This window comes from Phyllostomus discolor, chromosome X (genome assembly GCF_004126475.2).
Source record: "Phyllostomus discolor isolate MPI-MPIP mPhyDis1 chromosome X, mPhyDis1.pri.v3, whole genome shotgun sequence".
NCBI classification, from domain to species: Eukaryota; Metazoa; Chordata; class Mammalia; order Chiroptera; family Phyllostomidae; genus Phyllostomus; species Phyllostomus discolor.
Genome location: NC_050198.1, coordinates 85,895,948 through 85,923,046, shown reverse-complemented (window position 1 = coordinate 85,923,046; position 27,099 = coordinate 85,895,948). Strand labels below are relative to the sequence as shown.

Genomic DNA, 27,099 nt, shown 5'->3' with positions numbered 1-27,099 from the left:
GAGGTCAAAAAGCATGGAGGCCAAGAAAAGCTATTGGATTTCACTACAAGGCAGTTACTGATGATTTTGAGAGAACAAAGTGAGTATGGAGGGATCAACAGAGAGAAAATGAAGGCAGCAAGTAATATGGCAATAAATGTCAAGAAATAGTATTTTGTATAAGCAGTCAGAGAATCAAGTGAAGGCCTGTTAGTATAGGAGATGTGCATATGTTGAAAGCAAAAAGAAAAAGCTACTTGAATAGGAGAGGCTGCTAGAAGAAGAAGGAAGAGATGAGAAGCCTATATAGAAGGAAGCCAAGCAACAGAAAGATGTGAAAGGATGAAGAGTCTTTCTTAGAAGTGTTAGCCTCAAAAAGTTGCTCTGTTCAAGTGGAAAGAAGGAGATGGAGATAGGATAATTGTAGCTATGATGGCTGGACACGTAAGCTGAATGTAATTGTTTGCACCTACTAATTGCATATCTGTTTAAGGAGTTCAGAGAAGCCCTTTTGTATAAAATTTCCTTTAGTGCCATTTAAAAAAAAAAGCATTTGCTTCTTTACATGGGTACAATGACTATCTTGTTCTTACTTATTAAAAGTAATTTTATAAATAAAATTTAACATACATATAGAATAAAATAAATTTCCTATCACTTGAAAACACCTTTATTTTGCCACTTTTCCTTTTTGTGAACCTACTTAACTTGTGTTCTGGCTGCAGCTTGTGTAGGAAGGCATTAACTGTGACTTCTCAGGCTTACATACTTGGGAAACAAGCATGTTTATTTGTATTTAATTCTTAGGCATGGGAAGGGGAGAGATAGACTGGGTTTATATCCATTTCTAAGTAAAATTCAACTAGTTTTGTGTTTTTAAGTTGGGTATTTTTTAATCACTATTCATGTTTCATTGCCTTATATAAGATCTATGTTACAAAAACTGATTCCAGAAATTCTTAACAAACAAAAAGTCCAATATCTATTCTCTTTTCAAAATGCTTTTTAAAAAGATTTTATTTATTTACTTTTTAGAGAGAGGGGAGGGGGGAGAAAGAGAGGGAGAGAAACATCAATGTGTGGTTGTCTTTCACATGCCCCCTACTGGGAACCCAGCCCACAACCTAGGCATGTGCCCTGACTGGGAATCGAACTGGCAACCCTTTGGTTCACAGCCCGGCACTAAGTCCACTGAGCCACACCAGCCAGGGTTCTATTCTCAATTTAATATTTTTCATTCCCCTTCAGGAAAAAGAGGAGCGGTACCTCATGTTATTTTCAAGTGTTTTGATAATGTTATCTGCAAGTCCTCGGATGAGTGGCTTCATCTATCAGGTTGGTGGATTTCATATAAAATAAATAGCAGGACCCATAATGAAAAGAGGTTTCCATCTAGGTGCAATATTTTTATTATACTATTAAAAGTTCCAGCAGAAAAGGTAGAAATGTTATGACTTTTCACTGTAATTAGATAGCTTATAAGAGCATATGTTCCTTAGATCAAAGACCTTTGCATTACTATAGTGAGTCTATCCTGAATGTCTACTGCTCTGGGTATAAGCTAGGTTATTAATGTATAAACAGAAATATAAATCTGTAACCAAATCAATTAGGAACATAGTTTTATAGGTACATATTACATTATTATTGCTGAAAAAATATGAAACTGGGACCTGCTCCTAGTTTTATAAAACAGTCACATCACATGATTTGGTGTCTGAGATACAAGTCATCAAACTCCATAAGAAATTAAACTTCCTTCATTATGCTCCCAAAATATGGAGTATTATAAATTACTGTTGCTTCTTATATCTTGACCTAGCAGCTACTAGTTTTCATAAAATTTGAGTCTTTATTTACTGATTTTCATGACAATGTGTTAGAAAAATAAACTGTTTGAAAGTCTTGAACTTATGGTTTAGGGTGTGTTAGCAAAAAGCACAACCCACTTTTCCCCTTTACTTTCTTATCTGATTAAAATTTAAAGCAGGGAAACATTATCTTTTTGTAGACCAGAGAAATATGTCTAGCCATGATTCAGCAGTGATTCCTGACAGGGTCAGAAAATGTAGTAGAAATAAGCAGGGATGTGAGCAACCACAGAATTAATGGGAATGTTCTTTTTCTGGTAGGGAAAAATACCAACAGCAGGAATGGTAGTGACAAGATTAGATGAAATTGAAGGGAATGACTACACATTTGAAATCACAGGTAGGTAATTTTCTCTTTTTCATGTAGCTACTTCAACTCCTTTTTGGATAGAAGTGGGGTTTAAATAAATAAATGCTATTATTTTCTGTTATATAGTCCATGATCAAGTTTTACTTGGGCATGGCAAAGTATATTTTATTTCCTGGGATAACTGGGGTACAGCGATAGAACAGAGAAGTCTCCTGGTCATTTGAAAGCCTCGGCTTTGCCATTAGTTTCAATTTTCTGTTGCATAAAAGCTACTTGTTACAGCTAAGAAATAATAAAATAGACTGATATGAATTTGCTCCCCTTTCTGTCATCTGTTCCCTTGTGACAGAGAAGCCAAAGATGTGGAATTTTGTCATCAGCCTATGAATTAGCAAGATTTTATTATATTTTGAAAAAGTGCTGGGAAGCCATAAACTTTTTTCACAAATTGAGAAAATGCCAGGTGTCAATAATGTTCTCTGACATTTCGGCTTGTTTTCACTTTTGGCAGGCTGGCATGGTTTCTATTTAATGGTTGTACTGTTTGCACTGGTATGGTACAATGGCTAACAATGGGATAATGGCCTCAGGCTTTACCCCCTTCCTTCCCAATAGGGAGTCCACAATTTGATGTTGGATCTTCTTTCAACTTTGATATTGGGTGAAATAATACTATATTCTCATTTTAGACTATGAAATAATTGGACTCTATGCTTAAATTTTTGGATTGTGAGTTTGTTTAAAGTGAAGTTTTATACTATTTCTAAGGCTCTGTAAGTAGTAGAAATCAAGAACAGTTTTATAAATTAGATATGCCTGACTATTTATTTATTTATTTACTCATTATCACAGCTTATCTGTTCTTGATATAGAAGTTTTAAGAGGGTTACACACAGGTATAAAAATTCCTGACAATACATGTAGACACTCAAGTCTGAATTGTGTGAAGTGATTATGAATGAGGCAAGTTCAAGATTCTCATTGCCTTTGTTTCCAAATGCTCATAATTGGGTGATGCAGGTCACATACTAGAGAGAATTGTGGTCCACTGCAGCAACAACCAGGACTTCCAGGAATGGCTGGAGCATCTGTATAGACTGATCAGAGGACCTGCCTCCTGCAGTTCATTGTCCAAGACATCATCATCATCTTGTAGTGCTCATTCTGTAAGTAGTCCATTTGTTCTATCCAGGGATTACTGAATCTCTCATCAAATCCTATCTCCTGAGGACTTATTAGAACCAGTGAGCATGCCCTTAATCTTTGCGCAGTCTATATCTGTAAGTTTTCAAGTACAGTTAAGCCTCACTAATTCCGATCTCTTTGATTTTTTTATTTATTGTTGGATTTTAGAGACAGAGAGAGGAAGGAGAAAAGACAGACATTGATGTGAGAGAGAAACATTGACCAATTGCCTCCCATATGCACTTTCAACCAGGGAGCCAACCCACAGCCTAGGCATGTGCCCTGACCGGGAATCAGACTAGCTACCTTTTGGTTCACAGAACGACATTCCAACCAACTGAGCTACATGGCCATGGCACAACTTCTTTTTGTTGTTGTTGTTCTGGAGGGAGGTCCATTGAAATTCATACAAAGTTGTAATTAAAGGTGTGCAGTTTAGTTTAACCATAACTTGGAGTATCAGCTAACTGCTAGCAAAGTTTTTCTTACCAGAAGTCTTACTAAGATGTTTTCACGATAAGCAAGATGTATTTTAATTAGCAACTGTTATTTTCATGTTAATAATGTGCTAATTCAAAACCAATAGTTTATCTTCATAAGTATTTAAGCATCTCTATGTAATCTCATTTATGCTATTATATTCACTCAGTGACTTTCATGTATAAACTTTTAGCATTGCCTTCTTCCATGTTATCATAAATTTAGCAATTCACGGCATTTGAATTAATGAGTTTTCACTGTACTTGCTGAGTGAGATTAAAGATATGCTGTGTTGTCTGTTAACACTCAAACCTGTGATACCAAAATTCCACTTCAGGACACTGTGTGCTGTGGTAGGAAGAATGAGGACTTTGCCATAAGATCTGGGTTCAAATCCTAGCTTTGCCAATTGCTAGCTAGTTACTTCACTTTGCTATGGTTTGTCTTAGGTTGTTCTGATGAAATAACCTATTTAAGCATTTAATAGAGTACCAAACACATAATTGAACTTATTAAATATTGACTGTTCTCCATTATACAGGAAAAAATCCTGACTTTAATAAAATGCAGAAGAGAGAGCAAGGGCAAGATTATGAGATGTTGAGTCTACTTAGTGCTATTCCTTAGAGACCTCATAATCTTGACTGGAAAGTGCCAGTTCTCAAACTGCAGACCTTTGTTTTTCCTTCTTTACCTTTGTATGGCTGGCTTTGCTGATCCAAGGAAGCTATTGATGTTCTTTCACTGTAGGGAACAAGGTTGGGTTCAGATGGCAGATTGCCAACATCTCATCAGACATTTTCCTAGTCTTTTAGTTCTACTGGACAGCCCCGAGGACCCTTGGAACCTCCTCAAATTATAAAACCATGGAGTTTAAGTTGTCTACGACCTGCACCTCCACTTAGACCATCAGCAGCACTAGGTTATAAAGAGGTAATTTTGCTCTATATGGTATAAAATGCTTCTGACTAGCTAATTTTGTAGCTTATTACAAATAGGTCTATGGGAATGAGTTAGAATTTAAAATAGGTGATACATGTCAGTCTATCTTGAATTGCTAGACTCATTTATTTTTTTATTTCTTAATTTTACATTTCCTCATTACCCATCTACAAATATTTATTGAATATCACCAGGGTTTATATGTATTGAGGTTCCCTGACCTCTTCCAAAAGTGCCTCTAGTTTATTTTTATAATGATATGATAATTTATAAATTGGTAGTGATATACACACATCTCAAACAAGAGGTGCTTCATTAGAAGTGAATTTCCAACCCAATTCTGCTGTTTGGATCATTTTAAGTCTTATGGTCACAAACCATGAGTCTGAACTATGAAAGTCAACTATTTGCTGCAGTTGAAAAGGGAAAAGGAATGTAATGAATGGGATACTTTTTTAAAAGATTCTTCTAAATGACAAACCTAGAGGACATTTGAAATTGGGTAATGTGGGGATTTTGAGGCCTTTTTTTTTCTTGAAGTTGCAGTCAGGAAATGTCAGTCACTAGCTTCTATAACTGTGTGGAGTGTTGCCTTTTCCATCCAAATAGTCAGGTTTTTTTTGTTTGTTTGTTTCTGCCCTCCCCCCCACAACGTGTTGCTCATCGTTTCAGCTTTCAGAAAAAAATCCTCATTTATTGGTAACTATTCTTCAAATAGATTTTACTGAGTGAAGATTTAAGTTTGTGACAGATATGAGCCATGTCAGAGTTGTAATGCAAAGGCAGCATATGTTTGTATATTAAATGTGTGTTTTAATGAATGATGCACTTACCTGAATTCTGAGTTTGTTTTTGTTTAAAACTCTATACTACTGTTTCAATTAATTGTTGCCTCAACTCTTAGTGTAGTAAAAATGGAATAGTATTTGGATACTGGAGGATTTTTTTTTATCCTTTCCACCCAATATGATAGGAAAAATAAATCTTGAGCTGAATTTTCATTATGTACCTTGAGCAGAATTTAGCCAACAAGGAGTCCCACAGGTTTGCTTTAAAAATTGACCTGTGACAAACTTCTAAACACTTTACATTTTTGTCCCTTAGAAGTTTGAAACCTCTTAATTTAATCTATTCTTTATGATGTCATCCAGACAGAATAGTTTTATTAAGGCCTCATTTTTAATTTTATTTAGATTTCTCCAAGTTATAAAAATTCTTTTAAAAATGGAAAAAAAGAAAGAAAATTGACCTGTGATACTTGCAATCATCCAATTTTTTCTCTGATCACCAAAACCAGGAATGCTACTTGATAGTTATATAGGTCTCCTTTTTAATTATGGATATTTCATAATTGTCAGTTACTAAATTTAAATTCAGGTGAGCTTTGAGTGGTAAAATTGACTTAATCCTTGACAGAACTAATCCATTAAAACTAAGGCATGATTACTTTTTTCCTGCTAGGATAAGAAAGTTATTAATAAGTTCTTACTGTGTAGTATGTATTTTAGTTATTTTCAACATTTGTTATTCTGCACAGAACTGTATTCCTTGGGCTTTTGCATGATGATATTGCATCCAAAACTAATGTGGGAATCGTGATGATATTCTCTCTGTATAATTTATGATAACACTAACATTTCAAATATTGTTTTAGAATTATTGATAAATGGATTTGGTCATTGTAGCCATCGACCTCTCACGCTCATCTTCTCTTTCTTTACATATTCACTTTAGAGGATGTCTTATATCTTAAAGGTAAGGGTAGAACACTATCTTTGCCTTACAGTGACATCATAATGTTGTACTGTAACCTTTTATGAATGAAGCTTTCCTTTATATTTGTTTTTCCCTTGTTTTTATTGGTGGCTAAAATATGAAGATGTAATTCTGACATGTAAGTATTTTCTTCAAAAAGCAGGCTCTTATGAAATACATATGAAAATGTTCTTATAATGCCTTAGAACTGTTTTCCTCTATTTTAAAGCTATTTTTTCTATTATTTTTGTCACATGTGAGTTTTTCATGTCTGTTGGCTTATTCACATGGTCAAAGCAAATTAAATAATTGATACAATTCATAGTTTTATCTACTAATTAAAATATGGCTTTATAGATGTATATTTAGCTTGGCTGTAGGAACATTACTCCTAACCCCAAATTATTATCAAGAAGTCCTTCATTTGGCTCATGGGGAAATTACATAAGTCTCTTTGCATTAATTATCCCATTGGACAAATGGAAATTGATATTCTTTGTTGTGGGACTGTTGCTCAGGAAAATTTATTTAAATAGTTTTCAAGCTCCTTGAAAAGATGTGTATACTACAGTAGTAGTTACAACTGTCATTTAATTATTTTAAAACTGTATCAGTGGGGAATATAAACCAAGTTATGAACACTATTATTTCTCTAGCATTGATATCATTACTACTCTGTATATGGCACCCTAAAGGCATTTGACCTGGAGAATCTGATGAATTTTTAGTAGGCACAGTCCATTCTTATACCTATCCCTATGGCAATTGCAAAGACAATGTCATTGCTTCTATTTTATTTAATCTTTTAGAGTTTATTGAAGCCATTTTTTATTGTGTATAGCATATATTTTTGATGAGCTCCTGAGACTGTCAAAATAAGAGAGAGCCATTCTATTTAATTTCATTTGCTCTTTTAAATTTGTTTTTTGGGGCAGAAGTTTAATTCATAAAGAAAATTCTATTCTTATAGGAGTCTAGTAAAAGCCCCAAAACCATGAAGAAGTTTCTGCATAAAAGAAAGACTGAAAGAAAGCCATCAGAAGAGGAATATGTGATTCGAAAAAGTATGTGTTTTGTACTTTTTGAAAATTAGTTATGGATTAAACAACAGAAAGATATTTAAAAAGCAGATGATTAGAGCAATTTGTTCTTGGCATCATCTGTTATATAATGATATGCATAGAAATGTTTGGTCACCTCTAAGATTTTTGACTAAGCTGCCTCCTGCTGCAGTTCATGTCATCTGAGGCAGAAACTATTTATATGATTTTCATGTTAAATATTTTGCCCCACCTGGTTTAAAACCAGGGAACGTTTGCTATAGATATATTTTCTTCCCTCTCAGTTTATGATGACTCAGATATTTTTCCTCTACTGAGATAGACTAAATAGAGCTGAAGGTTGAAATCCTTATGGAAGTCTAAGGCTCTGTAATATTCTTAGTTAGCCAAGGAATTAATCAACCTGCTGACATCTAGAAATATGGTTTGATTTAGACATGGACTGTAAAGTTGTTCAGCCATCTGATATATACTTATTTCTCTCCATGGCTGGTAACAAGGTACTTTGAGAAACATGTGGAAGAGTAAGTGATGTCTCACAAAAGGGTGACAGAACTGTGTGTATCAGTCAAAAATATAGTCTCTATAAATCTATGCTTGACTCTAACTTCTGCATCCTGCACATGCTACCCCACACTTGTTTGTACACATCAGTATGTTAACAGGGTTCTGCCCTCCAGTCATTTCAAGAATGAGTTGGAGGGGGATGAAGAAGAGGGGGAGAATCATTGACTGTGCTGGCTGGTTGGAAAATTGGTGGGGTTAATGGAGAAAGTTTCCTAGAGAAGGTGCACTTTGAAATTTTAAGGAGAGGAAAGATGTGTTGTAACTTTTGGGTGTGTTGGGTGAGAATTGATGCTAGCATCAAGCCCAGTGCTATAACTGTGGCCTTGAAGAGGAGACTGACAAGACTCCCCAATTTAGAGCTCTTGATGGGCTTCATGAGCATGACACTCTTGGTGCTGAACTCACTGATACTGACCCCAGAGCTTGATACTGTCACTCTTACTTCATTATGAAAATTGGACAGATTTTGCTCCTGCCTTTTAGAAACACCACTGGTCTAAGAGTCAGTCCCTGGCAGTGGAGTTAGTGGAGTTACTGCAGTGGAGTTACTGTGTCATTTGAGGATCTGCAGGCACATATTAATATGAAAAGTAATTATTAATTAAATTTGACAGGTACAGCTGCTCTGGAAGAGGATGCTCAGATTCTTAAAGTGATTGAAGCCTACTGTACCAGTGCAAACTTTCAACAAGGCCATGGCTCAAGTAGGTTCCTGCAAACCATTTTATCTAATAAGTAATGTGTTTTTTTTTTTTTACTTCTCACTGCCTCTTAGTAGAAGAGAAAAGCAACCAAAACTGGTGCAGGGTGTGTAAAGCAGGTGATTTAGTGCAGAGGAACAGTGCAGGACTACATCTTTCAGATAAGGTGGTTTTAGCTACCAAGCAGTTTGTTTACCAGTTTCTTCTCACTCAGAGAGAAAGAGAGATGCAAGAGTAAAAAAGTTAGAGGTGATAGAAATGAAAAAAAATTTTTTAAAGTCATTCTCCTTTGAAGTACACAGATATCTTCATCAACACAAGTTAGGAATTAAAGAGCCCAGAGAGTTCCTGTGTCTGTGAACTGATGCTAATCTCTTCTTATAGGCAGATTTGGAAAGGAAGTCAAAATACTATCTTTGATCAGCTGCATATTTAAACGAACAGTGCTTCACTAAAGTCAAGTTTCAAAGTTGCTCTGAAAATCTGGAAATATAGCTGCTTAACACTGGCTGTTCAAAATGTAGACAATTTATTAGGGAGCTTTTAGGTGAGGGTATTTCCCCAAACGATTTCAGGCTACAAACTGAAAGCGAGATAATGTTTTCTGATTCATCTTTATGCTTTTTAAAAAGCCAGGTCACATCAATTATGTGTCTTGCCTTCCATTATTATAGACTTTCAGGATACATTATGTGGGGATTTTCTGTCTGTGTAGAAAATGAATTCTCCATCATGCTCCATTTTGGACAGCCACTGACTCATCACTTGGATGTGGGAGAGGATTACTTAGGTGGACTGCCTTGGCATATGCTTTCAAAGTGACTATTTCTAAGACTGTCATGAGGAAAACTTTCAATGTGAAAGTTGACACATTTGACCATGAAGAGGAAACTGTCACAGCTTCTGCTTCGCAGACAAAATGCGGCTTTGGGCATGCCCAGCTCTGATAACAAGTTTCAAGGAGCCAAGAAAGGGAAGTGAGAACAGTTTTTTATTGTGAAAACTAGGAACGCAAGCAGGACAAAGAGACACCAGAAGAAACATCCTTCATATAAAATCTGACCTCGTCTCCTCCTCTCATCACCTCTCTTCACGTCAATAAAATCAATAAACCTAGTTAGAGGTGCAGGCAGGTATTCTGACCTAAAGGGTCATGGTTTTGCCCCTCCTCCCCAGCCTACCTTTTACACGTGAAATAGTGTCTAGCACAGTTCTTTGCACAAGTAAGCCTTTTAGCATCATAGTGTTCTACCAACTTTTATCCTTCTCCGGCCAGAAGTCCTGTTTTCCTAGAACTGATTGTTATTATTTCTTGCAGCATTTAGTCTGTTGGTCAGTCAGTCAGTCCACTATCCATTTATTGAGTACCCATGAAGTGCTATGAGGTAGAGACACATCCACCTCAAGAAAGGAAAGGTGACCAAGTGAAAGCAGTGCTCACAAATTGAAGAAGCTTGGTTTAGAAGAGAGAAAACCAGTGGCTCAAGGAGACTGAAGATTAAGGGCTTGTGCTCTGGGATGAAGAATCCTGAAGTGAGGGGGAGGTAGAATGTGCAGGAGAGCTATTTGGTTCAGTGTTATATCTGTTCTGTCACCTCTTCTATTCCAAATCCTGGAGACAGTCTGAGCACAGAGAAATAAGGATGCCTGCATCTTTGTTGCTGAAGTGATAATCTCCCAACCCTGACTCTGCCCTTGATCAAAATGGTCTCAACTGAGCCTACCCTACCCTATTGGACTGTAGAGAACAAATGGGAGTAAGTGATACTCCTAAGGTTCTTTAAGCACGTTGTGTCCCAATGCAGTGTTGCTCTAAATTTACTAAAACTATATAATGTCATAGCATAGGATGTGGTGTGCTATTCCCTGGAGTTGGTCAGAGACAGAATGATCACTGGTCAGCTTTTTATGTGGAGGAGGCAAAACAGGGAAAAAATGAGGTCTTTATTTAGGGCACACATCACAGTGATTTTTTTTTGCATTATTTTTCTGTGTACAAAATTCTCTCCTTCCCAAGACTGAATCAATATATTTGGTCATTTAGAATTTGGTCAGGTCAGAAAGATTTAGTCATTAAATGTTGAATGATTGTTCTCTGGGTGCAAGGTTGCAATGTGCTATTAACAAAAACCCTTAATAACAATAGAAGAAAGGAAATGACACTTATAAATAGTCCTCACTATTAACTCTTCCCTCTCCACCTTTTTGCAACCCTTATTGGTAGGTACTCGCAAAGATTCAGTTCCACAAGTGTTACTCCCTGAGGAAGAGAAACTCATCATTGAAGAAACCAGAAGCAATGGCCAGACCATCATCGAAGAAAAGTGAGTAGAGTAGGCTAAACCTTTTCTGATTTGACTGAGAGCTGGAAAGAAGATTCTGGCAGGGCAATGTGGCTTTTCCAAAGCCTGCACTGAAGGACTGTTCCTTCCTCTTTTTTTGCTGATCATGCAGCTGGGAGCCTTGGAAGGGCTGCCTCCCAGGAAAGGGAAAGGAGAAGAAAAGGCACTAGGGGTAGAACTTTCTGCATGGTTGGTACCCCAGGAGCCCACTCTCTGATACAGGAAGGTGCTTCCTGGCATAAAAGAGTATGATTCAATATAGTGGTAGGAGTCTCCTGGGAAGGCCATGTCACCAATTTCCCTGCTCAGAGGGATGCTTCTCAGATTTATTGAGTAAAGCACTGGATTTTCACTGACTTGGCCTCATTTAAAATCCTACAGCAATACAGTGAGATAAGCATTTCTTTCACTACTTTCACAGACGAGGAAACTAAAGTTCAGGATGATTATATCCCTAGCCTGCCTTTGTACAGTAGTGAGGGTGACTTAATGGGGGAAAATCAGGTTAAATACCTTGTGGCTCATAAAATAAATACAAAGTAGCCATATAATTCATTTGTTTAAACTTGAGTCATTTCTGAAGACAAGCTTAAATTTGCAGTAGACAGCAAATTTCAAAGTGCTTGGCATCATGAGTATACAGTACTTTTCCATCTGGTGTACGAAGTGATACAGCTAAATGGTAAAGCATTTGGGCTTATGAGAACAGTCCTGGTTCAAATCCTAATTCTACTACTTGTCGGCTGTGTGTCCTGGGCCAAATTCCTTCATCTGTCTGTGCTTCGGTTTCCTCATCTTTAAAATGTGCATGATCGTAACACATTCAGGGTTGTTGTGAGCAAAAATGGAATAATAAGTATAAAGGTTTGTGCATGATAATCACAATAAATGATTATATTATATATAATATAATATAAACACTTATTTTATATTATAATTATATAATTATTTAAACATATTTTTTCAATTACCATTGACATTTGATATTATATTACGTTCATGAGTACAGCATGGACACTTATACAACTTGTGAAGTGATCACCAAAGGTCTATTACTCATCTAGCACTATTCATGGTTATTACAATATTATTGATTGTTGTACTATGCTATACTTTACATCCCCATGACTATTTTGTACCTGCCAATTTATATTTCCTCATCTCTTCACATTTTTTACCCAGCCCACAACACCCCTCCCAGCTGTCAACCATCAGTTTATTGTACTATCTGAGTTTGTTTCCCTTTGTTTGTTTGTTTATTTTGTGTTTTAGATTCCACACATAAGTGAAATTATGTGGATTTTGTCTTTCTCTGTCTTATTTCACTTAGCACAAATGCTCTAGATCCATACATGTTGTCACAAATGGTAAAATTTCATTTTTTATGGATGAGTCATATTCTGTTGTATATATGTACCACTTCTTTTGTTAAGCTATGTTACATTATATTTTATTTTATAATTGTTTTTCAGTACAGTTGTCTCCATTTTCACCCCACCACAGCTGCCTGCTCCACCCATCCCCACCTCCCACCCTAGAACCTACCCCCTTTGATTTTGTCCATGTGTCCTTTATACACGCTCATTGATGACTCTTCACCTTCTTTCCCACATTATCCCCCTCCCACCTCTCCTCTGGTTACTGTCAGTTTGTTCTTTATTTCTGTGTCTCTGCTTATATTTTGTTTGCTTGTTTGTTTTGTTGATTAGGTTCTGCTTATAGGTGAGATCGTATGGTATATATCTTTCACTACCTGGCTTACTTCAGTTAGCATAATGCTCTCCAGTTACATCCATGCTGTCCCAAAGGATAGGCACTCCTTCTTTCTCTCCGCTGCGTAGTATTCCATCATGTAGATGTACCATTGTTGTTTGATCCACTCATTTACTGAAGGGCACTTAGGTTGCTTCCAGCACTTGGCTATTGTAATTGTGCTGCTGTGAACATTGGGGTATATAGGTTCTTTTGAATTGGTGTTTCAGGATTCTTAGGGTATAATCTCAGAGTGGTATTGCTAGGTCAAAAGGCAGCTCCATTTTTAGTTTTCTGAGGAAATTCCATAATGTTTTCCACAGTGGTTGCACCAGTCTGCATTCCCACCAACAGTGCACTAGGGTTCCCTTTTCTCCACATCCTCTCCAACACTTGTTGTTTGTTCATTTGTTTATGATGGCCATTTTCAACAGTGTGAAGTGGTATCTCACTGTGGTTTTAATTTGCATTTCTCTGAAGGCTAGTGAGGCTGAGCGTTATTTCATGTCTCTCTAGGCCCTCTATATGTCCTCCTTGGAGAAGTGTCTGTTCAAGTCCTTTGCCTATTTTTTAATTGGGTTGTTTGTCTTCCTGGAGTGGAGTAATGTGAGTTCTTTATATATTTTGGAGATCAAACCCTTGTCTGAGGTATCACTGGCAAATACATTTTCCCATACAGTTGGATGTCTTCTTATTTTAATACTGTTTTCTTTAGCTTTGCAAAAGCTTTTTATTTTGATGAGATCCCATTTGTTTATTCTTTCCTTTCTGTCCCTTGCTTTAGGGGACGTATCAGTGAAAATATTGCTACATGGAATATCTGAGATTTTCCTGCCTGTGTTCTCCTCTAGGACTTTTATGGTATCACAACTTACATATAAGTCTTTTATCCATCTTAAGTTTATTTTTGTGTGTGGTGTAAGTTGGTGACCAAGTTTCATTTTTTTGCATGTAGCTGGCCAGGTCTCCAAACACCATTTGCTGAAGGGGCTATTTTTACTCCATTTAATGCTTCTGCTCCCTTCGTTGAATATTTAATTGACCACAGAGGCTTGGGTTTGTTTCTGGGCTCTCTCTTCTGTTCCACTGATCTGCATATGTGTTCTTATACCAATACCAGACTCTTTTGATTACCATGGCCTTGTAATATAGTTTGGTGTCAGATGTGGTGATCCCTCCTACTTTGTTTTTCTTTCTTAAAATTGCTGTGGGGATTCAGAGTCATTGATGGTTCCACATAAGTTTTTGAAATGTTTGTTCTATATCTGTGAAATATGTCATTGGTATTTTTATTAAAATTGGGACTCCAATGATCTATAAATTGCTGTGTCCCTAATCTGTCCTCAAGCCTCTCTAGTCCACTCTGCCCCCCACCCCCCTTGCCAGGGATCTACTGTCTTGGCTGTCTCCTGCAGTTGTTAATCTGGTCACTCTGCACTCAGCAGTCAGGCTTAAGCACCACAGGGCCAGGGCAGAGACCTTCCTGGACTTGGGCTCCTGTTTCCCCTCAGACTACTGCTGCTTAGAGGGGAGTGGTCTGCCTTAGCATGATACTGCTGCCATTTGGGGGATGACTCAGTACTGGGATCCTGGCAGCCACTCTCTCAGTTCTCTCCCCAAAGACTCAGTCCTTAGTCTCTTCTCAGGCATCACCAACCCGTTCTACCCTGCCTTTGTTAGAGCCCAGGGTAAGTGGCTGCAAATGAAAATTTGTGTGTTGGTCCTTTATACAGCTATTTGCATCTCCAGACCCCATTCTTCTAAGGGTGATCCAACTGGTCGCTTAATTATCTCTCCATTGCTGTTGCCTATGGGCACCCAGCTAGCCCTCTTGAGTCTCTGCTGCACTCCTTAGCAGATGGGTTGTGCTGAAGCTGGTTCTTCTGTCTCTCTGAAGTTATATGGCTTCTCTCTGGCTATAACTCAGTTGTTTGTTGCTTTTGCTTCTTAAATTGATCTCCTTTGACTTCCTGACTTTGTAGCATGAACTTCTATGGTGGGAGACCTGTGAGATACAGTGGTGTAGTCTCCTGTATCACCTTAACTTGATTCTCTTGGGATGCCATTTATGTCATTTATGCTGGTTCTCTGGATGTAATTGGGTTTTGATCATTGTTGGGGTTTCTTCAGTGGGTCCTTCCCTCCAGCTGGTTGACTGAGGGTCACTTTACCCACCACATCTTGTGTACTGTTGTACAGGTGCAGATAGGATGTGCCGATGCTGATTTTTCTGTCTGTCTGCAGTTATAAGGCTTCTCTCTTGATATTGCTCAATTGTTTGTTCCTGCTGGTTTCTCTACAGTTGAATTGTAATTCTAGATTAGTCCTGGGAGGAGGTTAAGTGTGACTTCTCCTCACTCCTCTGCCATCTTCCTCTGACATAATATTCTTTGATGGGGTTGTCAGGATGGATGCAGCTGAGGAAAGAATATCTGAGCTTGACTATGTTGCAGTAGAAACCAGCTGGCTATAAGCTGCTCCAAATGTTTGGTCTTGTTTAGTTTTCTTTTCTTTTTTAAAAGATTTTATTTATTTATTTTTAGAAAGAGGGGAAGGGAGGGAGAAAGAGAGGGAGAGAAACATCAATGTCTGTTTGCCTCTCACGTTGTCCCCACTGGGGACCTGACCTGCAACCCAGGCATGTGCCCTGACTGGGAATTGAACTAGTGACCCTTTGGTTCACAGCCCGCACTCAATCCACCGAGCTACACCAGCCAGGGCTTGTTTAATTTTCTTGTCTTAGTTTTCCCATTCTACTTGAGCAGCAATTTTTCTAGCTTTTTACTATTCCTGGGCTCTGGCAAAGGCAGAATAGAGTGGGCTGTTGACACCTTAGGAGAGAGTGAGGGTGGAAGCTGTGTGCATCTTTCAATCTGAGATGGGCCTCTTGGAGGTAGCAAATACATGAATCTTGTTTTCTTATCCATTCAGCTACACTCTGTCTTTTGGCTGGAACATTTAGGCCATTTACATTTAAGGTGATTATTGATAGATACGTATGTAGTGTCATTTCATTGTTAGACTGTTTTCCTCTTTTTTTCCTCTCTTCCTCTCTCTCTCTCTTTCTCTCTCTCTCTTTCTTCTTCTTCTTCTTCGTCCTCTTCTTCCTCCTCCTCTTCCTCCTCCTCTTCCTCCTCTTCCTCCTCTTCTTCTTCTTCCTCCTCCTCCTCTTCTTCCTCTTCTCCTTCCTTCCTTCCTTCCTTCCTTCCTTCCTTCCTTCCTTCCTTCCTCTTCCTTTCTTTCCTTTTTCTTTCTTCTTTCTTCTTTCTTCTTCCAGGCAAGCCCTTTAACACCTGCTGCACTATTGGTTTTGTGTTAACAAACTCCTTTAGCTTTTTATTGTCTAGAAAGCTGCTTATTTCTCCTTCAGTTTTAAGTGATAGCCTTGCGGGTAACATAGCCTTGGCTATAGGCCCTTGCTTTTATCACCTTGAATATTTCACATCACTGCCTTCTGGCCTGAAATGTTTCTGATGAGTAATAAGATGAAAGTCCAATTGTTGCTCCCTTGTAGGTAACTATCTGCTTTTCTTTTGTGGCTGTTAGGATTTTCTCCTTATCTTTAAGTCTTGTCGTTTTAACTATTATGTGTCTTTGTGTAGGACTCTTTGGGTCCAACTCTTTTGGCACTCTTTGAGTTTCCTGGACTTGTGTGACATTTTACTTTACCAGATTAGGGAAGTTTGTGGTCATTATTTCTTCAAATATGTTCTCAATCTCTTGCTCACTCTCTTCTCCTTCTGATATTCTCATGATGTGAAGATTCTTTTCCTTCATGTTTTCCAACATGTTTCTTAAGCTCTCCTCATTTTTTAAATCCCTTTTTTTTGTAGCTCTGCCTGATTGTTTTATTCTACCTTCTTTTCCAAAACACTGATTTGATATCTGCTTCATCTAATCTACTGTTTATTCCTTCCAGTGTATGATTTATCACAGATATTGCATTCTTTATTTCTGACTGATCCTTTTTTATGGTTTCTATGTCTTTTTTTCATGCTGTTTATTATCCTATAATAATTACTCTAAGCTCTCTTTCTGATAAATTGCTTGCCTCCATTTCATCTAGCTCATCTGGAAATTCTCTTGTTCTTTCATTCAGAGTCTGTTTCTTTGTCTTCCCATTTTGACTGCTTGTTTGTGTTTTCCCCTTTAGATGTTAAACTAATCAGCTGCTAAACAAATAAGTTGTTAACCTAATCTGTAATCAGCAAGCACCACAGGGTGGGGCAGGGCAGTTCCTGTGGACTGAGCTATTGCTTCCCCTCAGGCTGATGCTATTTGGAGGAGAGTGCTCTACCTGAGAAAGATGGTTCCTGCAGTACGGGGAATGACTCAGCACCTGGGTCCTGGTGACTGTTACCTCAGTCCCCTCTCCAGAGCCACCAGCCCCAGACTCTCCTCAGCTCTCTCTAGTCCACTCTGCCATCCCTTTGCCGGCACACAGAGTAAGTGACTACAAACAAAATTTTGTTCTTTGGCCCTTTAAAAGGCCTTTTGCATCTCCAGCCATCTCTCCCTGGTGAATGGAACCCATATTGCTTTTCATAGCTGGATGTTATCTGGGTTTCTTTCTGGCTCTGGTGCTATAGGCTGGGGAGACCATCTTGGGGTTTAGACCTCACATTTCTCAGGGGGAACCCCTCAGCCCCTGAAATATTCCTCTGGCTCTTCAGCTGCCATTGTGGGAGCCCAGCCAGCCTTCTCACATTTCTTCCAGTCACATTGTAGTGACATGTTTTCTTCTGTCTGTCCATGGTTGTAAGGCTCTCTCCAGCTAGTGTTCAGTTGGTTATTCAAGATGATTTCTTTAAAATTTAGTTGTAATTCAAGATTGGTCCTAGGAGGGGGTTAGTGTCACTTCTACTTACCCTTCCACCATCTTGGATCCAGAATCAATAGGTTTGTAATTATTGCAATTTTATTATTTATTTTTACACTTTTTCCCCATTATCTTGTTGTAGAAGAAGCCCCCCTTTTTAAAAGATTTTATTTATTTATTTTTAGAGAGGGAAAGGAGGGAGAAAGAGAGAGAGAGAAACATCAATGTGTGGTTGCCAGGGGCCATGGCCTGCAACCCAGGCATCTGCCCTGACTGGGAATCGAACCTGCGATGTTTTGATTCGCAGCCCAAGCTCAATCCACTGAGCTATGCCAGCCAGGGCAGAAGTCTCTTAACGTTTCTTGTACTACTGGTTTGGTGTCAATGAACTCCTTTAGTTTTTCATCAGTGGGAAGCTCTTTACCTCACCTTTGATTCTAAATGATGGTGTTGCCGGGTAGAAGAAATCGTGGTTGTATTTCCTTGTTTTTCATCAGTTTGAATATTTTGTGCCCATCTCTTTTGGCCAGAATTTTTTTTTGTTGGGAAGTCAGCTGACAGTGTCATGGGAACCACTTTGTAGTTAACTTCTTTTCTCTTGATGCTCTCTTTATATTTAACTTTTGCCATTTTAATTATGATGTACCTTCATCTGGGCCCCTTTGGATTCATCTTGCTTGGGACTCTCTATGCTTCCTGGATTTGTATGTCTATTTCCTTTACCAATTTAGGGAAGGAAGCTTTCCATCATTATTTCTTCAAATAGGTTTTCAATCCCTTGCTCTTTCTTCTCTTTCTGGTACCCCTGTGATACAAATGTTAACATTTGATGTTGTCCAAGAGGTCCTAAAATGATTCTCATATTTTAAGTATATTTTATTGATTGCGCTATTATAGTTTTCCCAATTTTTCCCCTTTATCCTCCCTCCACCCTGCACCCCCAACCCTCCAGCATTCTTCCCCTTAGTTCATGTCCATGGGTTGTACATATAAGTTCTTTGACTTCTCTGTTTCCTATATCATTCTTAACCTCCCCCCGCAACCTATTGTATGTCTACCAATTATGCTTCTTATTCCCTGTACATTTCCCACCCATTCTTTCCCTCCCATTCTTCCCCTCCCCTTCCCCACTGAAAACCCTCCATGTGATGTCTATTTCTCTGATTCTGTTTCTATTCTAGTTGTTTGCTTAGTTTTTGTTTTAGTTTTTTTTTTTTAGGTTCAGTTGTTGATAGTTGTGTGTTTGTTGTCATTTTACTGTTCACAGGTTTTGATCTTCTATTTCTTAGATAAGCCCCTTTAACATTTCATATGATAAGGGCTTGGTGATGATGAACTCCTTTAACTGGACCTTATCTGGGAAGCACTTTACCTGCCCTTCCATTCTAAGTGATAGCTTTGCTGGATAGCTTTGCTGGATCTTGGATGTAGGTCCTATTCTTTGATGACTTTGAATACTTCCTTCTAGCACCTTCTTGCCTGCAAAGTTTCTTTTGAGAAATCAGCTGATAGCTTTACAAGCACTCCTTTGTAGGCAACTCTCTCCTTTCCTCCTGCTGCTTTTAAGATTCTCTCTTTATCTGTAATCTTGGGTAACTTAATGAAGATGTGCGTTGCTGTGTTCCTCTTTGGGACTCTGGGCTTCCTGGATGTCCTGGAAATCTATTTCCTTCACCAGAATGGAGACATTTTCCTTCATTATTTGTTCAGATAAATTTTCAACTTCTTGCTCTTCCTCTTCTCCTTCTGGCACCCCTATGATTCGGATATTGGAACATTTAAAGTTGTCCCAGTGGTTCCTCAGCCTCTCCTCATTTTTTTGAATTCTTGTTTCTTCATTCTGTTCTGGTTTGATGTTGATTTCTTCCTTTTGTTCCAAATCATTGATCTGAGTCCCAGTTTCTTTCCCTTCACTGTTGGTTCCCTGTATATTTTGCTTTATTTCACTTTGGATAGCCTTCATTTGTTCCTTCATTTTGAAACCAAGCTCAATCAGTTCTCTGAGCATCCTGATTACCTGTGTTCTGAACTCTGCTTCAGATAGGTTGGCTATCTCCTTGTTGCTTAGCTCCTTTTCTGGAGTTTTGATCTGTTCTTTCATTTGGGCCACATTTCTTTGGCTCAGTGCACCTGTTTTGTTGTAAGGGGTCAGGACCTGATGTATTTACTAGGGCGGGGCAACCCTCTTTGCTGTGTTGTGATGCTGTCTGTGGGGGAAGGGTCAGAGAGGGAACAATGTAGCTTGCTTGCTCTGCTTTAGCTCCACTTTGCAACAAACTCTTTCACATGAGACTGGGAGTTTCTCCCACTGTGGCAACCTCCACAGTAGTTTACAGCTAGCTTTGAGTCTTTAGTTTCCCATACAGCCACCCTGCCTTGCCTGCACAGTCTGCCACCTTGCTGCATGACCTCTCTGCCCCTCCTATGGGTCTGGTTGACCATTTCATTAATTCCTTTGTTGTTGGAGTTCCATACAGTTTGATTTTCTGGCACTTCTTTTGTTGTTGTTGTTGTTGTTTTTATATTGATTATTATCCTTCTTTTGGTTTTGTGAGGAAGTGAAGCATTTCTACCTATGCCTCCATCTTGGCCAGAACTCTCTGATTCTCATATTTTTAAATCTTTTTTTTTATTTCTATTAGGTGTTTTCTGCTACTTTGTCTTCAAAATCACTTATTTCATCCACCTAATCTCTCGTTGATTGCATTTAATGTATTCTTCATTTCGGTTATTGTATTCTTCATTTCTGACTTTTAAAAATGTTTTCTATCTCTTTTTGTAAGTTCTCACTGAGTTCATCTATTCTTTCCTTAAATTCACTGAGCATTCTTTTAATCAATGTGTTGAACACTATATCTGGTAGACTGTTTCCTACATTTTGTTCAGTGCTTTTCTGGAGTTTTGTCCTATTATTTATTTTGTGACATGTTTCTTTGTCTCCCTTTTTTGGCTGCCTCCCTGTGTTAGTTTCTATGTATTAAATTGTGGATCTGCTAAGCCTGCCAATGTTGGCAGAGAGACCTTATATAGTAGGTGTCCTGTTGGGCCCAGTGGTACAGTCCCCCTCCCTGGTCACCCGAGCTGGGTGCTCCAGGGATGTCCCTTGTGTGGGTCATGTGTGGCTTCTGGTGGTAATCGAACCATGATTGCTGTTGACACATCAGTGAGTAGGATTGATCTTCAGGCTGACTGGCCAAGAATGACTACAGTGGATAAGCTGTTGTTAATGGGCTGATTTCATGAAGCAGAATTTGCATTATTGGAGCTATGCTGGCTGTCAAGTCCATCCTTTGATTGCGTCAGTTTTTTGAGCTAATTGGGTGGTAGTCTTATGTGGCTTGAAGCTGGCCACTGGGTGTGTTGGTTCTGGGACCTCTTGGGAGTGTCTCTGGTGAAGGCCAAGGTCAGCCAATGCCTATGCCTGGCCTACAGGCACCTGGTAGGAGCTACAAAGTGATCTGAGATTGGTAGCTTCTTGTGCTGATTGTGGAGGTGCTTGGGAGAGGCTATGCTGTGAACTGAGGTTGGCTGACACGTACTTGGGTGTACTCAGCAAGAGGAACAGGACATGCCAAAACCAGGTGCTGCTTGTTTGGGGTTTGTGGACCTTTGATAGATTTCAGCTAAAGTCTGCAGTGTGGGCTGATGCCAGCCACTTGTGAGTAACAGCTGCTGAAAGATGTTCAGGCTGGTGCTCAAATTGTGTGTGGTGGGGTCTCAGGGAATCAAGAGGGTACAGTGAGCGATGTTTGCCAGGTTGATGGATCTCAGACTTGGAGCCCACTTGTATCTGCAGACTGGGTCAAGGGAGGGTCTATACAACAACTTTATGACATTTTCAGTAGAATATGGTATTATCCCCATTTTGTATGTGAAGAAAGTAAGACAAGAGAGGATGGGAAGTAAACTTGTTATTGAAATTTTGAGGTCTGGTAAGTGGTAGGGTTAGACTTGGAACCCAAATCTCTAAAGTCCTTGTCCAGAGAGAGAGTCAGAGAGGAAATGACTGCACCACAACTCAGCTAAGATACTTTATCTTTTTCTGGAATATATGGGGTCCTCCAGAAATAAGGTTCCTGACTTTGTGTCATATAGAGTCATCTAAGGTCACATAGGTGAGAAGAGCAATGCTATAGCACAGATATTGTAGGATTGGTAGGTCCCTATGACACCTTATTATGTTAGGTGAGTATTCATATCTACCCCAAAGAGAAAAATAAAACCTGGTAATAAGTCCTAGGCTCTTTTTGTTGTATTTACTCAATCTGGGAAACATGTGGCAAAGTAGGAGGGAAGTGCAGAAAAGGTGCAATGACATGGTGTTTTCCTGAGCATGGGTGGTGGTGGTGATGAACAGGAACCATTAATAGCAGTATCTCTTCCAATCAGCTAGAAAATCCACTGCTTTCTAGCATCTGTATTTCTAAAAAGCTGTTTTTCTTGTTAAGTATTACTTAACAGTACTTCAGTACCAGCTATTAATCTGTGAACTTTATGTTTTAGGAGCCTTGTTGACACTGTTTATGCCTTGAAGGATGAGGTGAAAGAACTGAAACAGGTAATGAAATATAAAAGTCTTTTTTTCCAGATCATAACAAAACTAATCCCTTTTCTTGTCACACACTAGAAGATATTCTCAGGAAAGGTCCAGGACCAAAGTGGTAAGGTGAGGATTTTTATCTTCCTTGTGTCTTCAAGGTAGGCTTTCTTTATTTTACCATGTAGCCTTGGGGTGAAACTTCTGAGGCTTGCTTATATACATATTTAACGATTTACAATAGTGTTCCAAACTTAGTTACAACTTTCATGCCTCCTAACATTTATAAACAGAATTTAAGAAAAAAATAAGTCATTTGTGAACATTTAAGTTAACCAGAATCATAAATTATAATCTGTGTGATCCTGTGCAGATGCAATCCAGTGTTTTATTATGTATATATTTCCTTGTGTTTGAGGACTGACTTTACCCTGACCTGGTGACAGGATAAAGAATGGGTTGGAAGTGAGGTAGATCAGATGCTAGAAGACCACTTATGAGGTTATTACAAACTCAAGGAAGACATGATGAAGTCCTGACTCAAGGCAGGGCTACTGAGGCTGCAGAGGAGGAAAATGAATACAAAGGAAGGCACATTGCATAATTAGAGCCTGTGGAAAATGATGGCATTTGGGGATTAAGAAAGAGCCAGAGATTAAAGATGAAGTATTTTTGGTATCTAGTTTGATATGTTGATGTCCTTTATGGAGATCACCAATCACAAGAGAAAGAGAAGTTTGGGGTGACAGAGACAGACTTGACTTTAGGACATAACGTGTTTGAGGGGCTTGTAACACATGTAAGGGGCAATACCAATTTGACATTGGGATCTCTGGACCTAGTTCTCATGAGACAAGATTAAGTACGTATGAGAGAAATTTAAGAGATTTCTTAATAGATACTTGATTTGAAAGAGAATAGACACTAAACAAAAAAATATTAAATTAACAGAGGGCCAGAACCAGAGCCTCAAAGAATGCTTGTATTTCAGGGAAGAAGATTACAAAGCATTGGTCAGAGAGAGGTAGGAAATCAGGAAGCTGCCTTGTGTTAGGAGCTAAGAGAGAAGAGTTTGGGAAAGAAAAGTGTAATCTGTAGTGAAGGCTGCCAAGAGAATGAGCAGAAGGAACCTGGAGAAGGGGTTCCATTGTTTGGTAATGAAGTCTTTTCCCATCATAGGAGAATAAAAGAATGAAGCAATGCCTGGAAGAAGAATTGAAATCAAGAAGAGACCTAGAAAAGTTGGTCCGGAGGCTGTTGAAGCAAACTGATGAGTGTATTCGGGCTGAGTCCAGTAGCAAGACCTCCATTCTTCCATAACATCACTGTGCACCTGGGCAGAGTGTGCCTTCAGTGCTTCTTGAAATGTCCAGCTGAATGATTTGTCTCAGTTTGCTTACTTTGGTTTTTATTTTGTATTTGAGTCAGCTCCCTTCCCTCTGTTTGGGTGTTTGTTGTTGTTTGAATATTGGTTGGTTGGTTACATTTTTTTCGACAGGGATAAAAGCAAGAGGTGGTGGTAGAAGTCTCCTCAGTGTTTTTTCCATTCAGTGACAAAAGGAAAGCTAATGTAGGCAAATGACTTAAGTGGTCTTCTGATGGCCTTCAATTTATAGTGCCTCTTTGACAACAATTACCCTTTTGGGGCTGGCTGCTATTCCAAAGCAGCTGTCCATGACTTATTAAAGGTGACCTTGACTATCTCCAATGCTTTCCTGGAAGCCCCTCAATACTTAATTTACTGATGGCAAAACTTTTTGAGCTATGACTAGAGTAGAGTGAAAGACAAACACATTAATGCAGTGATTCAGCTGCTCTACCCTGGACCATCATGTGCCACCCCTCAATGCACACTGTTTTTTATTACTACCTGGTGTACTCTATAAGATCAAGAAGACAGTAGCACCCTTATTTCTTTTGTGTTGGTTTACATTTAATTCTGTGGGTCAGAAGCTCTAATCATTCTTGCCAACAACAAATCCATTAGCAGATTGCACTGGACAGTACTTTTCAGCAGCACAGTTGACAACCTCTTCTCCAGTACATAATAGGATTTTCCTCTAGCCTTCTGCTAAGTGCGCTAGTTTTATATTTCCCCAGTGCTTTTAACCAACCATACCAAGTGGTGTGTAAACTAGTATGTGTGTGCTTTGCTTACTTTTTAAAAATATAGACTGTGAGAAGGTACTTTATTCATACTGCATATTCAAATTGCAATTTCTCATCTTTAAGACAATCTGTCATTGACGAGATATTGTGCCCTAGTAGACAGCTTTAATTCAGTTTATTGTTCTCCCATATATGCCATGAGGTGCTGTAATGTTCATCAGCCTCTAAGCATTATTTGTAGAAATGTGCTGTTGTTCCAGTTTGTATATCTGGACAAAAAAAATGGCCCCTCTAGTAGCCGTGTGCTGGCTACTAGTGAAGCTGATTATTTGGAACTGGTTTACTCAAGTTGATATTTAAATCAAACCATTGCCTTTGTAAGTATGTCAGAAATTAGAGCTGTGGAAAAACCAGATTTAGAAGATGGTCGCAGAAGAGCAGCAAACATCCAAATTCCATCCAGTTGAAAGTCAGCCAGAAGTTCTCTTTCTCAACAAGGTGAAATGTGGCTGTGTGGGGAAGATCACTGGAAAGAGAGGCAAAGGACCAGTGAACTGATCAAAGTTCTCTTCCAGATACATTTGACAGGTGCCTATAAATATGGGTTTTGCAAATATTGTTTAGAAACCAAACTTGAAGCTTGAACTGATCCTCAGCTTGCTAAGCCCTTTTTCTTTCTAGTGCTGGGGGGTATCAAGTTCTCATTGCTACATGGTACAGGGCTGTTAACTGCTTGCTGTACAGCAGAAATTATACTATTCACATCAAGTGACCTATTCTTACAGTCCACCATTAGCCAACCACACACAGCTTTCTTTGGAAGCTGAAGAATGAAGAAGATTTCTAGGAATTGGATGTTGTTCTGTATTTAAGCACAGCACTATAGATAAGCCATCCTTCACCTAAAAATTCAAAACAACACAGACCTTAGCATTTGCTCTGTCTGTGGTTAATCCATGGCTTGCAATAAATGTGTGACCTATATCCATAGGAAACAGTTCTGCGATTACAAAATACTTTAGTTGATAAGGTATAGCTTCAAGTATTGAAAGGTCTTTATTTTAGAGTGACATGTATATATGCATGTTTTGGGGACTCGGCCTTTCTGATGGGAGGCCCTCAGTACTCTGGGTAATGAAGCTTGTGCAGAGTGGTGTCCACACTCACACACTAAACAATAATATAAAGGAAATGAAGCCATGTTAACCCAAGAGCAGTGTCTCCATAGTTGTGTTGTTTACAAAACTCTATAAATGGGTTTCTGTTACCCTGTAATTAAACTGTTGCCCTTAGAGGCATTTCAGTTCCTCTTCTGTCATGTTCCTTCTTACACAGGCTCAAATTTTCTAACTTGTTTTTATTTTGAAGACTTTTAAAATTGAAATTTTCAATAAATAAGAATAATAATCCTTTATAAAATTAGTGCTGTGTTTCTTTTTATATCATTTAATTAATTAATTTTGCTAGCTGGTATGCAGAAAGATCTCTCATGTTATATCAGCTTCCTTTTCTATTCCCCTCATCATCAGGCCCCAGAGCCAGCTTTGACCCTTTTTACTCAGGGAACACAATATATGCTCTCCACTTTATACAAATAATACATGTCATGAGGTAGAACCTGCACACCTCCCCTTCTGGCCACAACCTATACATCGTCTGTACTAATTCTCTCCATTTTCCTTCCAGTGTTAGATACCTATTTTCCTGATCAAGCTTATCCTCCATCCTTCCTTACATTTCGAAGGATTTTGTCAATCAGTGATATCTTATATTTTGACCACATTGGGATGTTGGTATCAAGAGTCAGGAAAAATGTATTTGCTCCCTTTCTCCCTTTGCTCCCTATCTTCATAGATGATCTGGGTATTTGTTCCTACTCAGCATCCATTCCTACCCTTTTTTAAAAAAAGATTGTATTTATTTATTTATTTATTTATTTAATTTTAAAGGGGAAGAGAAAGAGATATAGAGGGAAAGAAACATCAAAGTGTGGTTTCCTCTCACATGCCCCCTACTGGGAACCTGGCCCACAACCCAGGCATGTTCCCTGAGTGAGAATCAAACTGGCAACCCTTTGGTTTGCAAGCTGGTGCTCAATCCACTGAGCCACACCAACCAGGGCCCATTCTCGCCCTTTTTATGCTCCTCCTGGAAGACTACACACACACACACACACACACACACACACACACACACACACACATATTCCAGACTTCCTTGCCACTAGGATTTTGGATACAAAGTGGGTTCTGATACATTTTCAGTTCTGGCAATGAGATGCTTTTGCACAATATTTAGAAAACTTAAGTTAGGTAGAGGATATCTTCCTCAGACTTGGCAGCTGGCAGGCTTTTCCAAGGATATGTTTGTGGTTCTTGTACTCTCCATTCCAGTGTGTGTGCTTACAGCTTTTTGGGTGAGAAACTATAGTGATTGCAGTGCTGATGATAAAAGCAGCAGCACCTTCCTAAACTAGATTTGGATCACAATTGCAATGATACAGCCTTGAAGCCATTAATTCAATGGCAGACCCTTAACTTCTGTTTCTGCAGCCAACAATTTTGTAGACACCTCATATGACTTTTCTGCTGAGATATCTTTAGCAATTTATGTTTCTTATTCTGAGTCAATAGTTGTAACATTACAACTCCTGTATCAGTCTCTATAGTCAGTGTTTTACATGGTTAAG

At 38.7% G+C, this 27,099-nt stretch overlaps 1 protein-coding gene across 3 annotated transcripts in view; it reads left to right on the top strand.

Annotated features, from left to right (window-relative positions):
* The window catches only part of ARHGEF6 (Rac/Cdc42 guanine nucleotide exchange factor 6), a 145,870-nt gene extending 120,048 nt beyond the window's left edge, over nt 1-25,822 (top strand). Inside the window, exons 13-22 of one of the 3 annotated variants that reach the window (XM_028523142.2) lie at nt 1,228-1,314; nt 2,112-2,190; nt 3,181-3,326; nt 4,633-4,758; nt 6,502-6,522; nt 7,493-7,586; nt 8,765-8,854; nt 11,076-11,175; nt 22,268-22,322; nt 23,481-25,822. In XM_028523142.2, the coding sequence (XP_028378943.1) occupies nt 1,228-1,314; nt 2,112-2,190; nt 3,181-3,326; nt 4,633-4,758; nt 6,502-6,522; nt 7,493-7,586; nt 8,765-8,854; nt 11,076-11,175; nt 22,268-22,322; nt 23,481-23,621 (939 nt within the window). In that variant the 3' untranslated portion in view covers nt 23,622-25,822. The remainder of the gene's footprint in view (nt 1-1,227; nt 1,315-2,111; nt 2,191-3,180; nt 3,327-4,632; nt 4,759-6,501; nt 6,523-7,492; nt 7,587-8,764; nt 8,855-11,075; nt 11,176-22,267; nt 22,323-23,480) is intronic. The other 2 variants (XM_036016949.1, XM_036016948.1) reach the window with 2 other exon arrangements.
* Nucleotides 25,823-27,099: the final 1,277 nt, after the last annotated feature.